Genomic DNA, 15,198 nt, shown 5'->3' on the forward strand with positions numbered 1-15,198 from the left:
CAAGGATTAAATATGATTTCTTCATTACTTAATAAAATGGTGGCATTTGAAAATGACCCTGCCCTTCTGCAAAATTGCTAGAAGGTGGACTTCAGTGTCCTTTCCTTATCTAATATGTCACTGTGCATCCTCACAGTGACTGGCACATGCCATTCCTGAGCTGATCTAACCAAATACACAATTAGCAATGGAAATACTAATTTCCTTCTTGCTCAAGCACCTCTGATTTAATGAATATTAGCACAGAGAAAATGCCAAATTCTTCATAAAACAGGCAAGGTCAGAGCACCTCGCTGGTGGGTCCATGGCATCATCTTCCTCTCGGTGAAGGCAGCCTGTCTTTCACAAGGCTGTTGGCGACTGTGAGCTGCGTTTCAGTTTTGAACTACTTGTTTTAGTAAACTAACATCAATTGGCAACCCGTATCTTGCCCATATCACTGAAAGCCTACGATCCTGAGATGTACCTGGCCATTTCTGCCAAATTAGAGCAGCTCGGCTTTCTGTGAGGTGCACTTGCAGAGGAGGCGTGACCGAGGAATACGACACAGCGCCTCTGTTGACCTGCACTGAGGAGATTGCATGTCAAAGGATTTCTGTTGAAATATGTAGACACTATGATATTCTTACCTCTAAGTATAAGCTTTTTTCTCCCTCCCACACTCTTGAACTTGAGTTTGTCAGGCCAGGAAAAGCCATGGCGAAGCACTAAGTCCATGTTTAGAGTTAATAAGCTAGGTTCCCCTCTGCACGCTTCCCCCGTCAGCGGGCGGTCCTGGGTCAGAGCCTCCTGCGAGGAGGACCCGATTCCGCGTGCTGAGACCGCGGCACAGGCTGTGTGCTCTGCGCATCGGCAGCCTGGGGAATCAGGCTAGACTCTCGGAATCCTTCCTGAGTGGAAGGAGGGAAATCTTTTAGCAGCCAAACAGGTTGTCACAAACGCAGGACAGATCCAGACCCGCATGCCGTGCAACCGTGGGAACTTCCTTGACGGCTGTGGCAAAGGGCAAGTGACCTGTTCCTGACGCTGTTTCCTGAGCAAAAGTGTGCCCTTGAAGCCAGGCCTAAATCAGATGTGTGTGGGTGAGCAGTAAGCCCGCCTGTGTAAATTACTTAGGGCACTGTGTCTTTTACAGTATTTGAATGAGAGATTGTCAGATAGTCACATTTATTTTATAATGAGCATGTTATATCTTGCCAGCAGATTAGAATTTGTTATTAAGTGTACCTTAAGTAAAAAAAAAAAAAATTACCTTAATAAAGAGTCTAAATATAGCCCCTAGAAATGATGTATTTAGGGTTGGAGGGATGGCTTAGCAGTTGAGGTGTTTGCCTGCAAAGCCAAAGGATCCAGGTTTGAATCCCCAGGACCCTCGTAAGCCAGATGTACAAGGTGGTACGTGCGTCTGGAGCTCCTTTGCAGTGGCTGGAGGCCCTGGTGCATCCATTCTCTCCCTCCCTCCCTCTCTCTCTCTCTCTCTCTCTCTCATTCTTATTCTTTCAAATGAATAAATTTTTTAATGCTTTAAAAAATATTTTAAGAAAAGAAATGATGTATTTAAACAATTAGAATACTGAGAATTTACCCACTTTAAACAACATAGGCAAGTGTGGAACATTGTGTTGTGGTTGTTGTCCTAAAAGCATGTGTTTAATATTGTGAGAACTAGAGATTAGAGGAGTATAAATCAAGATTCAATAATGCCTTGTTTTAAAACCAATGGGGAAACTTCCTATGAAATTCTGCTTTAAAAAAAAAGCATAGCAATAAAAAATGCAGTGACCAAAGCATTCTGCTACCTGACTTCTCTGTTTGGTCTGCCTCGTTCAAATCTCATGAAAAGTAGATGTTGATGTAAAATTTGTATCTCTCATTGTCTGGCTGCATCTGCCACCACAGTCTTTGAATTGCTGGCCAGATGCCACAACTGTTCTTGAAAGGACAGAAGCCTGACCTTGGGTGAGGATGGAATTCCTTCATTGTGCAGACGCTGCAGTAGCCAGGGCGCTCTGCATGCCTGGCGTCGGTTCTGCTGGCGCTGGTCACGGGGCCTCTGTTGTTCGTGTCCAATTGTATTCCTTCCCCACTGTTGCTTATCGAGGTGGAAGAATCGAATTTGAGGAAAAGTGTTCCAGATGTTTCTAATCTATTTCAGAATTAGAGGTATTTGATAACCACCCCAGTTGATGAATGCTGATTCTCCCCCCCCCCCCCTTTCCTAGGCGTTAAAGAAGATTGCACTGCCTCCATGGAGCCTTCATCAACAACGGGACTCCCAGATTATTTGATGTAAGTTGTATGTCTGCCGGGAGAGAGAGGTGTTTAATTTTAGAAAGTTTGCAAATTCTTTTGCCTTCATTTGCAAATCAAAAAAGTAAGAAATTCCCAAAATAGAGTCCTGGAGCCACCAGCGCGGGTGAAAAGCTGCTGTCCAGCCTGCTGTCCCAAAGCCAGCCCAGGCTGCGCGTGCAGGCGGTGCCTCCCCGTCCCAGCAAGCCCGTTGGCGGTGCCTCCCCGTCCCAGCAAGCCCGTTGGCCTTTAAGTGTAGAGAAGCTTGTCCTTTGTTCCAGGCCAAGCCACGCATTTGATTATGGAAGATTTCAGGGATCTGACTCTTCAAAGCTGACAGGCTGTCAACGCAGAGCCCTTCACTGGGGCCCCCTGAAGGGGTGGCTTATTGCTGACAATGTGCTTGAACCTCTGTACCTAATAATACAGAGTGGAGATATGTTCGTTTTTATGTAAAGAAAGGTCTGCCCTCAAATTAATTTTAAGAGGAGAGAATAGTGGAACTTGACCATTTCACTTTAGCACCAGTTATAATGGCTTTTCTTGTTATGACAAGTTACTAAATGCTGAGCTGGGGACATTTTTGTAACTGCTTATCATAGAAATTATAACTTGGACACATAATTCTAGCTTTTTTACACAATAAAAGACTTCTGTAAGAAGGAAATAATTAAGTTGCAAGTACCTGGAAAAATGGAGCATGAGAGAAAACATCGGATGGCAGACAACACGAGAATGAATTAATGTGCAAAATAGCTAGAATGTAGAACAAAAATAAAATTTGGGCTGCAGGAACATTTTTTTCTGTCACTGGCTTCTCGTACCAGACAAAATTAAGTGGTGCTATTTAGCTTTGCCTTGTCTAGAGGGAACGTTTTAGACTAGTGTGAAAGCTACAGTTGTTGGGAAAGGAAAATGCATAATGCTGGTTATCGTCTCCTAACTACCAGGAGGAGCCCAGGAAGCCATGCTGCGTACTCTGTCATCTAAAGTCGTGGGGGGGTTAGAGTTATGTGCGGGAGTCCTGAAAACTAGCTGCCTCTGGGTGGTCATCCGTCCCTAGCCGTGACAGCCCCTGGCTCCACTGCTAAGGGCTTCCCCCTCCAGCTGCAAACCCACTTCTGCTCCTTAGACAACTGCTGAAAGTCAGGCCCTCGAGTCGTAACTGCCAGGATGCCGCTGTCATTTTCCTGTGATGGATTTCAGTCGGTTTTATTAATAGTGGTATGCTTGTGTTACAGTCAACAGAATTTGGTGGGGAAACTAAAAGAACTAAACTTCTCTTCATAGATTCAGAGCTGCTGCTGTGTGTGCCAACCTAATTAGCTAATTCTGTAGTGAAGAACTTTTTTAGTTACTCATCTAGGAAGGTTGCTACCTCTGCCTCGGGGCATGCTTGTCATGTCCCTAGGGCCGAGGTTGTATGCTTAAGTTATTTAAAGGAAAGCAATGTATTTTAACCAAGCCTAAAAGCTAAGTTAAGTACAAATGGAGCACATTGTCTAAAAATGTTGAGAAAGTTACCAAAACATAGAACTTAAGTTGCCTCCTAAGCAAAGGAAAAGGAAATATTATAAAATCTTAGTGATCCATATGGATAACATACTGAACCGCAATATTAATAATTTTTTTTTTTAATTTTGAGGTAGGGTCTCGCTCTAGCCCAGGCTGACCTGGAATTCACTCTGTAGGCTCAGGGTGGCCTCAAACTCACAGCGATCCTCCTACCTCTGCCTCCCGAGGGCTGGGATTAAAAGCGTGGGGTTACCATTCCTGGCCTCATTTTTATGCTGTCACTGCATTAAAAGTGGACCGTTGGGGCTGGGAGGCGGCTCTCTGGAGAAAGCACTTGCAGCCCAAGTCTAAGGACTGGGGCTCAAGCTCCCTGCACCCACGTAAATGCCAGGTGGGTGTGCCAGCGCCTGTAATCCCAGCACGTGGGAGGCAGAGACCGGGAGTCCTCGTGGCAAGGCAGCTGCCCACACTGGAGGCATCAGCGCGTGCTGGGCTTGAGAGAGCCTGGCCAGGAAGACGGAGAGGCGAGGATCACAGAACACCCTACCCGCGCCTCCGCGCGTGTGCCCAGCTGCACACACGTGCATGTGCACTCCACACACACAAGGTCCAGTTGTAAAGTAGGCTTTAAAATAGTGGGTGCGTTTTTATTAAAATGCCAGTGTAAGCAAATAGTAACATGACTGTCCCAGTTTTTCCTTCATAAAATTATTAACCTAATAATACTAAGCGTATAATTTTTGAGAAAGTGTTGTAAATTCATTATACAACCATTTAAATCTGGGTTTCAGAATTGGTTTAGTCTTTTTGCTTACATGCGCTCATCCCCAGGAACCTGTTTCTGCCTCAGGACTCCGGGGCCGTGCAGCAGGATAGCCATGGGGGGGGGGAGGGGGGGCTTCCCTTCGGCGCCACTCTGGACCCACCCGCTCGCTGCCCCAGTTACACGGGAGGACTCCACCTCCGCACCGCCCAGTCAGCAGGAATGAAGTATTAATGCAGACACTAAGCTTGCACACTGCATCACCTTTCTCACATTTCCAGCCAGGCATCTGTGATACAGCAACTTAAATAAATCCAATAGGATTATGTAAAACTACTTGAGGGGGACTGAAATCCAAGATGTTACCCCAGATAGGAACAAATAGGTACCTCTGGGATGCATACAGAAGCTGCCCAGCTGCCTGGAATCTTGTTTTTTCATCCCAGCCAACCGAGGGAGACGTTTCCAGGACAGGAGCACAGAGGGCAAAGAACCAGGCCTGACGAGATCCTAGTTCCCAACCATGAACTACTGATATGGTTTGTTTTAATGCTGTTTCAATTTAACACTGGATAAACTGCATACTGGGATGATGGACTTCACTTAGCAGTTTCCACAGACTGTCCATGTCTCAAAAGGAGAAAACAGATGTGTGTCATTTTATGTTGAGGGTAAACTGGACTAGGTAGTACAACACTGGCTTTCTGTTGCATGTAATATGACATGGTGAGTATTTAAAAAGAACTAGAGAAACAGGTGGTGTAGTAGAGCACATCTTGTGATCACAGTATTCAGGAGGAGCTGGAGGCCAGCCTGGGCTACTTGAGATCCCATCTCAAAAAATAAAAAAAGTGTGGGGCTGGAGGGACGGTTTAGTGGTTAAGGCGTTTGCCTACAAAGCCAAAGGACCCAGGTTCAATTCCCCAGGACCCACGTTAGCCAGATGTACAAGGGGGCACACGCGTCTAGAGTTTGTTTGCAGTGGCTGGAGGCCCTGGCACATCCATTCTGTCACTCTCCCTCTTTCTTTTTCAAATAAATAAATAAATAAAAAGAACCAAGGGTGGGGGAATTGGAAAACTAGAGAACTATTCCCTTTGATGAAAGGGGAGGACTGACTTTCACTTGAAAAGAATACATGAACAATTCCCTTTTTCTATTTTATATTTGCCTAATTAAAAATATGAGAAAAGGAATCCCGGAAGTAAGCTGGAGGCCTCATTCTGAAGGCTTCTGCTCAGCACAGATGTGCAAGGTGAAAGACATGCTCCGTGGGCAGTGGGTCCTGGGCCATCCTTGGCTGCAGCGCTCAGCGGGCTGTGTAGACTTCCCCCGGTCTCATGTTCCTCACCAAGATTTTCTGTCCTGATGGAACTTGTCACATGGTTTGACCTCTTCCATCAGTGAGGTAGTGAATTGTTTGTATAGTAAAAAATTCAGGAAGCAAATTGTGTAAATACTGTGTTCTTTTTGTTTTGTTCGATTCTTTTCAAGCTACACTTTAGCCCAGGCTGACCTGGAACTCACTCTGTAATCCCCAGGCTGGCCTTGAACTCAAAACATTACTCCTACTTCTGCCTCCCAAGTGCTGGGATTAAAGACATGTACTACCACACTCTACTGTTACCTTTTTGCACAGAAGTTTTTAAATTCCACTGTGGTCTTTTCCACATTTGTCCTCCATGGAAGCGCTGACTTAAGCCCTTCTGCATAATCATTCTACCTGAAAGGTTCTGTGAGGAGTCAACTGGCAGCAACTAGTGGTATCATGGCATTAAATACCAGCAGCAATCTGCAAGGAGATTGTTTCTACGTGTTTAAACGTCAGACCCATGCTATCCCATTTACTCCGTAGCTCCTCCCCATTTATCATTTGTTGCTGTTTTTCTTTCTAGAAAGTATATTGCTATCGTCTCCTATGAGCAGCGGCAGAACTACAAGGATGACTTCAACGCGGAGTATGACGAGTACAGGGCGCTGCATGCCCGGATGGAGACTGTGGCCAGGAGGTTTATCAAGCTGGACGCACAACGAAAACGCCTTTCCCCGGGTTCCAAGGAGTACCAGGTAAACGGCTTCGTCCCTGAACGGAACGACTTGGAAATTGTACCTCTGTCCTTTCAGTGCCACTGACCCCGGCCGCCTCTAGCTTCCATAGTCTGCTTTCCAGCAGGCCAGCCTCTCTAGTACTTTAAGAAAGTACATATTTGACACAGTTCTTGAAAATAAGTAAATAAGCAAAAAAAAAAAAAAAAATTACACAACTACAGTATACCGTCTTGAGAAACATATCAAACACAGTGGAATAGAAATTGAGGGCACGGGGGCCTTGGCGCTCACTTGAGTGTTCGATTTCGTTCAGCTCAGCTGAGACTATGGCTCCCAGTTACAGCACTTTCCTCCCAAATGTTCTACTTCAGATAGTTTTTAATTACTATTTTTGTAACCTCATTCTGACAAAGAATTGGAGACATTTTAGATATAAAAGGATGTAATCTGTAGAGGTTTGGGAATTAAGAAAGTTTTTGCTTCCAGCTATATTCCGAGTACTTGTTAGCAAGTATTAATCTGTCTGTATTTCCCCACCTTGCATGGTAATATTCTGTAGCTGACAAAGATCAGTATAAGCTTGACTTATCTCCTGACTTTTTCTGTACTTCTTAGCAAATAGATAGATACTATTGTTGTGACTAGAACCTGCGTGCAAAAATGTCTGAATTTCACCATGTCAGGAAAGGCAGCCTAAGGCCTTGTATGTCTAGGAAGTTTGTCATGTCTTAGATTTGTGGGCCTTAATGTCTTCAGTAAGCTGGTAAGAGTCATAGACTTGGCCAGAAGAGTCCATGTTTGCAGTACAAGAAGTTGCTGATGCCAGGCACGGTGGCACACTCCTTTAATCCCAGCATGCAGTAGGCAGAGGTAGGAGGATTGCCGAGAGTTCGAGGCTAGCCTGAGACTGCATAGTGAATTCCAGGTCAGCCTGGGCCAGAGCGAGATCCGACCTCAAAACACTCAAAGAAAAACTTGCTGATGAGGTTTGTGGTTTGTTTTCTCCTGCACTATTATTTTATTAGTTTCTATGACTATATATAAACTAAAATTTAGTCATTCTAACAATTGTGATTAGGAGAACGTGCGGAAGCCACATTACATGGGTTAAATTCCAAGTTCTAGAGCTAGAAAAATGGCTTGGTGGTTAAGGCACTTGCCTGCAAAGCCAAAGGACCTCGGTTCAATTCCCTAGGACCCACGTAAACTAGATATAAAAGGGGCACATGCATCTGGAGTTCATTTGCAGTGGCTAGAGGCCCTGGTGTGCCCATTCTCTCTCTCTCTCTCCCTCTGTCCCTCCTTCCCTCCCTCTGGCTTGTTCTCTCAAATAAATAAATAAAAATAAAATATTAAATAAGTTCCAAGCTCTGTTATTTAATATCTGTATGACCTCCAGCAAGTTATTGAGTGACTCTACCTAAAATTCCACATCCACAAAGCAGAATTATTGTGAAGTTGCTGTCAGTAATAAATGTAACAGGAGTTTGTAAACTATGTAGATAGATTCATGCCTGGTACCTGGTATATTCCTATATACCCTCTGGGGCCGTCATCAATACAGGTTTCCAGTGTGTTCTTTCAGAAGCGTGTATTGTATGTGTGTATGTATGTGTGTATACAAATTGACCTATGTACTATATTTAATTGAATATAATTTTTTCAGCTATAAAAGGCACCATGATATATACTAGTAACTTAAACCATGTATTGAGAAATGTGAATCTTAAAATTTTTGAAATTATTAATATACTATATTTCTCTTTTAAACAAATAGTATTAAACTGTCCATGTTATTTTTAGTATTTTTTAAATTTATTTATTTTTAATGTTATTTTTTAATATTTTATTTTTATTTATTTGAGAGAAAGAGGCAGATGTGGGGTGGGAGAAAGGAGAGAGAATGGGCACACCAGGGCCTTTAGCCTCTGTAAACGAACTCCAGATGCATACACCACCATGTGCATCTGGCTTATGTGGGCCCTGGGGAATCGAACCTGGGTCCTTAGGCTTAGCAAGCAAGTGCCTTAACTGCTAAGTCATCTTTCCAGTCCCATGTCCATATAATTTTGCATTTTTCACTAAACAATATGATGAGTCTTGGAGATGTTTGTTTGTTTGTTTGTTTGTTTGTTTGTTTGTTTGTTTTTCGAGGTAGGGTCTCACTCTATCCCCAGCTGACCTGGCATTCACTATGGAGTCTCAGGGTGGCCTCAAACTCACAGTGGTCTTTCTACCTCTGCCTCCCGAGTGCTGGGATTAAAGGCGAGAATTTTTATATCAGTACATGAAGTACTTCCTCATTTTTTTGTTTGGTTTTCGAGGCAGGGTGTCGCTGTAGCGCCAGGCTGGCCTGTCGTCTTAGGCAGTCCTCAGACTCCCAGCAAGCCTCCCACTGCGGCCTCCCGAGGGCTGGGATTAAAGGCGTGCACCACCATGCCTGGCCACTTCTCCACTTTGAATGTTTTCTCGGTCTCCCTTGTATCGACTCATGAATGTTTTAATGTCGTTAGTGTCTTTGCTGTACAGTGCAGCAGTAAACAATCTTATGCAGGCGTCATGGACTCAGGGTGGACAGAGTTGCTGAATCGGTTTTGCACTTGCTGTCTTGTTAGCTGTTGCCAAATGACCTTCCGTAAAGACTGTACCAAGAAGTTACAGTGTCATCCTCAGCACTCCTAACTTTGCTGAATGCTTGTTAGATATTGTGTTGCCTCCCCCCCCCAAAAAAAAAATGGTTCTCTTATTTCTAATTTTTAATTTTGTAGAATGTTCATGAAGAAGTCTTGCAAGAATATCAGAAGATCAAGCAGGTGGGTCTCATCACTGTGATTTTTCTGACCTGAAGTTGAGAAGTTTTATAAATTCAGTGACTAATGCCTCACTCTTTTTTTCACCTGCAGTCTAGTCCCAACTACCATGAAGAAAAATACCGCTGCGAGTATCTTCATAACAAGCTGGCTCACATCAAGAGACTCATAGGGGAATTTGATCAACAGCAAGCAGAGTCGTGGCACTAGAACTGCGCCTGGACCAGAAGATGTGAATAAACTTAGGCTTATTTATTTAAAATGCCACGTAAGTGGCTCTAGATTCTAAGAAGACGAAACTTTGCCTGCTGAAAGTTTCAGTATTAGTAAACTCGAGTTACTTTCTTCATTTTACTTTGCTTTCCTGCATTTTGAAGCTGCTTTTTTTTCTGGTCCTCTTTTTCCCCTCCTCTCAAGACTTATATTTGTTAATAGAAACTTTTTTTTTTAGATATTGGGGATCCAGTGTCTATACTTCAAATCAACTTTTCCTTGAAAACTTGTGTTTGTCATTAGAAATGATTTTTTTAAATATTGAGGATGAAATGTCCATACTGAAAAGTTATGTATATTTAAAAACAAAACAAACAGTAATGTGCAAGATGAAATGCTTTTGGATAAACATAAGCCTATTTTCTGACCTTTCTTAATGCGAACTCTTTGCCTTAAATGGTAGAATATTTAAGACATTTGCACAAAATACAAAAAAAAATTAAAACATTGTTTTGGAGGGTTAAAAAAATGGAAAGTTAAGTGAGTATGCGTATAGATCTTCTACACATACCTATCTACAGGCTGACTTGATCTAGAATATTGAATCTGCCCTGTAAGTTAGCCCCCCATTGCAATGGTTGCCTTAAGGTGTTTGCTAGGTGTGTACATAGTGTGGTTAATCATTAGCTACACTGCTTCCCAGTGATGACAGCAACGGGAAGCACACTGTGGACTACCAGCGTCGGAAGCGTGTGTTCAGCCTGTGTGTGTGCAGAGGTGGAGTGGACGTGAGCATGCTGGAAGGAAAAGAGCTGCTACTCTCAGTTGGCCAAACGCTCGGGCTAAGCAACTGATGAGTGTTACTGTAGGGTGGTGTTCTTTGTTTTTTTGTTTTTTTTTCTGTCAAATTGCTACTTCTATTGTGGAAGACAAAAGCATTTCCATTTCAACAGTTTGTCAGCTTTATTAATGTTGGGCAAAAAATTGATATATTATAAAAATGAAACAGATCTATAGTTTTGGGGCAAAATTATAAAATTAAATGTGTAGGTAACCTATTTATATATTGCTATAAAGTATTTTTTGAAGAGAGATATGAAAAGAAGCTATTACCTACATCAGATGTATATTTAAAGATTTTTTTTTCATCCTAGACACCAGGAATATAAAAAAAGAGGAGATATATTTAACCATAACATACTGTGATTCATCAAACAGCACAAACTTTCATTTCATGGAGTTTATCTGTTGACGTTGATTTAAAATGTCACTTGTTTTATCATGTGGGAACATAAGTTATGTGGTCAAAAATATAAGGATTTTGAATAATGTTGATTCAAGTTGTGTTGTCGTATCGTATTGTGTTTTCAAAGTGCTGCCAGTTGAAAAGGGAAGCATTATGTTTACAAATCTGTTTTGAAATGTTTGCCAAAACTTTGGTAGTATCTTTAATAAAGATGTTTGTCTCCAGCATCCACAAAATAAATAAATACCTAACTTGGTCGTGTATCACTGTGAACAGAAAACGTTGATATTTAAGAAACATGACGGAACGTGTGGATTAAGTATCTTTGTGGGTTCTTTCTAACACATTAACTGGAAAGGTTAGGTAGTATATTATCAGCACATAGACTGTAGAAACCTGATACAAGACCCTTTCACCTTACACCCTAAGACATTACTGGAAAGGTTAGGTAGTATATTAGCAGCACATACACTGTTCAGACCTGACACAAGACCCTTTCACCTTACACCCTAAGACAGTGCAGAAATTTTGTTTCAGTGGCACATAAACCTCCTTGGGAACTCCTTTTCCTCTAGCCTTAAGATCCCTGGTGCTTTTCCTTTTTCCTCAGAATTGGAACAGTCATTATTAAATGTTAATTTATTTCTAACTTGTGGTTAGAAAAGAAATGAATTAAGCTAAACTTGATCCTCAGATTATTATGGTAGAGTCTCGGGCGTGGGGGAGTGTCTATAGCTAGTGACCTCAGTGATGTTATTTCCTGGATATGTTGGCTTTGTAATCACAGATTTTGTGCTGCTATTTGATAAAACCAATGTTTCTCAAAAGCAGGATCCTCGGATGGCTTACCCAAATTACAATCTCTGGGTAGAGCCCAGGTACCTATATTTTCTACAAGTTTCCAGTAAGTGACGTTGGCAAGTTAGTGTGAGGACCGTTGGTGTGAACATAGCTCTATAAACGTTTAAGTGCCTTAGTCTTGGCATCTTGGGCTGTATTTAGATCATCTATGCGGTGTTTCTCAGGCCCATTCCCCTCAGCAGCTGCAAACGGTTTTCCCCTCAGCATAATCTGAGGTGCCCTCGCAGTTGCTTCACTGCCAGCTTGTATTTACAAACAAAACTTCCAGTTGGTTAATCATCACCCCCTGGAGCTCCTGCCTACCCACCTACGGTCAGCACGTCTTCTGGTTTACCAGTTGGATCAGAAGTGGAAGCTGGAGAGGCTTTATGGAAACCCAGCATGGCACACCCATAGACTTGACCACGTACCAGCAAAAGCCTTAATGTAGATGTTGTAGACATCAGACCTATCCTTGCAAAATGTTTAGCATTGCAAATCCTAAAGCTGTAGGTCTCTGAACCTACTGTGAGCCAAGTTTACTTCCCTCCTGAAAGTGGAAATGGGCCTTTTAAAATATTTATAATCATTATATATTCCCAGTGCAGGATTTTTTTTTTTTTCTTGCAAAAGAGTGCTGAAGGATTGAAGGGCCACTTGGAATTAGTGACTCTGGTAGAACAATTTCATTTTGTCACATTTCATCTAAAATAATTCGGGTTCTTGAAGGATTTTAGCAATGCTCATCAACTTCATGTTGAATGGATGGCTAATTTAAAGCAAGGTAGAAGAACATTTACGTGGGATTTTCACCTTCTGTCTTATTTCTTTGAAGTATCATTGGCTTCCAACTTTCTAAGAGATGTTCAGTAGTTATTTTTTTGCAGAAGTTATTGGTGTAGTCAGTTTTTATCATTACTATTATTATGTTAGTTGATTATCAAAATTCAGTGTTAATTTTCTGCCCTTTCTAATTGACTTTATAACCTTCCTAGGGGTTTTCTTTTCCTTTACAGTATTAAACCTTATATGTAAAACAAATGCATACTTACAGTGTTGGAAGCAAGGTGTTGAAATGGCATATAGACAGAAGCGGCCCATCGGTTTGCACACTGCCCAAGTGCCTTGCCCTCTCCGTGAGTGCAGCGTGCTCTGCTTCTGGAACGTGCCTGAAACTCCTCAGCCAGCTCACCGGCAGTATGGATGGCGAGTCAGTGTGCTTACTAGTGTATGCCTTTCCTACTGTTGAGTTCTTCCAGCTCATTATTTGCCCAAGTGTTACTAAGTCTTTTTTTTTAATGTGTATGGGTGAGAATTGAATAAATAAAAAAGTATACCCAGCATTTCGAAAGAAAGATTTGTGGAAAATATATTAACTGATACTACTAAATGAAGGCCAAAATGTAACCCAAAAATTGATAGTCTGTGAGGCTCATTTCAAACTATTTTGAAGTGAATAATTATATATAATTTATATATAAAAATACATATAACATATATATGTATAACATTATATATAAATATTATACACACACACATACATGTATCTCTGCTGTTTCCCTCCCAATCATGGTAGGCTTTTCAAGGGCAAAATGTCACAGGGGCTTTTCAGTTGTTACCGAGCTCAGCAGCTGTGGTGACCCCTGTTCTACACAATTTCAGTTCAATAAAAATGTTAACTTTGCAATTTCTGGTCCTTGTTTTTTCCTCTGTCTCCTTTCAATGCCCTTGACTTCAAGCCCATGACACGGTGTTCTCTGACACACTCTTGTAAATGATCTTCCTGGGACAGAGACCTTGCTGGTCAGTGGCACGAGGCAATGGCAACAGGACATTTGCCCCAGGACTCTGTCGTCTCTGTAAGTACAGGACATGCTCACGGGGGGCACCATCAAAAGGTGACCGACACTCCTACTTCCTGAGTTTTCTACTTGCTGCTCTTTTGCACGTGTCATCCCATTTCTCACTGCTGTCATCTTCAGTTTACACATAAGCAAACAGGCTTTAAGAAGAGACTTCTCAGGCTGGAGAGATGGCTTAGCAGTTAAGCTCTTGCCTGTGAAGCCTAAGGACCCCGGTTCGAGGCCTGATTCCCCAGGACTCATGTTAGCCAGCTGCACAAGGGACTCCCGGTTCATTTGCAGTGGCTGCCTCTATCTGCCTCTTTCTGTGTCACTCTCAAGTAAATAATAAACAAAAAAACTCTAAAAGAAAAAAGAGGTAGTCTATTGCACTTGCCTCAAAAGAAAATTTAAAAAAAAAACTTTCCCATCACAGCTCATAAATGGTGGTACCCATCTGTGCTCCTAACCACTTCTCCACACTGCCCTGCTGAGCTGCACAGGGCAAGATTCCTCTTCACAGGGTGGCAGTCCCCGTGGTATCACACAGGGTAGACCAAACTCTCGATTCCAAAGAGGTGAGATAACGTCGTTTGGTGTGATGGCTGGGAGAAGATTCTCGGTAAGCCGACTTGTCCGGAACAATAGAGCAGGTCTAAAGCAGGCCGAAATGGATTTTGAGAACAGATGGTGTCTGCGCTGACCCCCTTACTCTTGAACGTATTCAGTCTGAGCAGAGGATTGTTCGAAAGTGGGGCAGGGCAGCTAGAGAAGGCCACGGTCTTGTTTTCTTTCTGTAGTTAAAGGCTGTCTCCCAGGAGCAGACTCCCAACTTTAGAAGCTACCCAGTTTGCATCAGACATCAGGACAGCCTGGCTAAAAGTTTTCTGAGGGAATAATGCAGGAGGAGCTACAGGAAGCCTCCCAAGAACTGCCAGTAGGAACCGGAGCTCTTGGTGCCAGCGATGACTCTGGTTAGCTTACAGGGAGCCTGACGGATAAACGAGGCCTCAAAAGTGATCGTGGGGACAACAGCCCTTCCTGTCAGAGGTCTGACATTCCACTGCGTGTCCTCAGCCCTGGAGGGAAACCATGTCTCCCCACTGGCCTATGGAAGAGATCTCATTGCATAAAGCATTAGAGAGGTCTAGAGACCGGGTGTCCGGTGCAGACCGTACCTCTTGAAGCAGTGCTCTCCAAGTGAGAACAGGCAGGTCCGTTTTGGCTGATTGCAAAGGGGACCGAGGCAGAGAGAAGCTTGAGGTTTCGAGGTGGGGTGCTCGGGGCTGGTTTGATGGAATGCCAGGCACTTGTGTACCTGCTCTTCTGGTTTGACTTTTCTGACATTGGCCTGGGAGGCTGGCAGCGGCAGCAGGTGGCTGGGGCATTTTTATGATTGCTTAATTCTCGAGCTGGGAGTCAAGAGACATGCCATTTCCAATGCCCGCCTGCCTGGTTCAGCTGACCTGCCAGGCTGGGTTTCTCAATTTTGATTAGACTGGAGTGGGCTTTTGTAGATGGGTAATAAAGACTCCCTGTCTAGATGTGTGGGAGAGAGCTTCCGAAAATGAGCCCACGTTGCCAGCAAGCGTGTTTGCTTTAGGTAGCAGGTTAGTAGACAGGACTTCTGAG

General features: G+C 43.1%; 1 protein-coding gene across 1 annotated transcript in view; it reads left to right on the top strand.

Annotated features, from left to right (window-relative positions):
* Positions 1 to 11,136, top strand: part of Ell2 (elongation factor for RNA polymerase II 2) — a 75,997-nt gene extending 64,861 nt beyond the window's left edge. The window contains exons 10-13 of the mRNA XM_045133391.1: positions 2,223 to 2,289; positions 6,463 to 6,634; positions 9,385 to 9,429; positions 9,520 to 11,136. Of these exons, the coding sequence (XP_044989326.1) occupies positions 2,223 to 2,289; positions 6,463 to 6,634; positions 9,385 to 9,429; positions 9,520 to 9,636 (401 nt within the window). The 3' untranslated portion in view covers positions 9,637 to 11,136. The remainder of the gene's footprint in view (positions 1 to 2,222; positions 2,290 to 6,462; positions 6,635 to 9,384; positions 9,430 to 9,519) is intronic.
* Positions 11,137 to 15,198: the final 4,062 nt, after the last annotated feature.

Source organism: Jaculus jaculus, chromosome 14 (genome assembly GCF_020740685.1).
Source record: "Jaculus jaculus isolate mJacJac1 chromosome 14, mJacJac1.mat.Y.cur, whole genome shotgun sequence".
NCBI classification, from domain to species: domain Eukaryota; kingdom Metazoa; phylum Chordata; class Mammalia; order Rodentia; family Dipodidae; genus Jaculus; species Jaculus jaculus.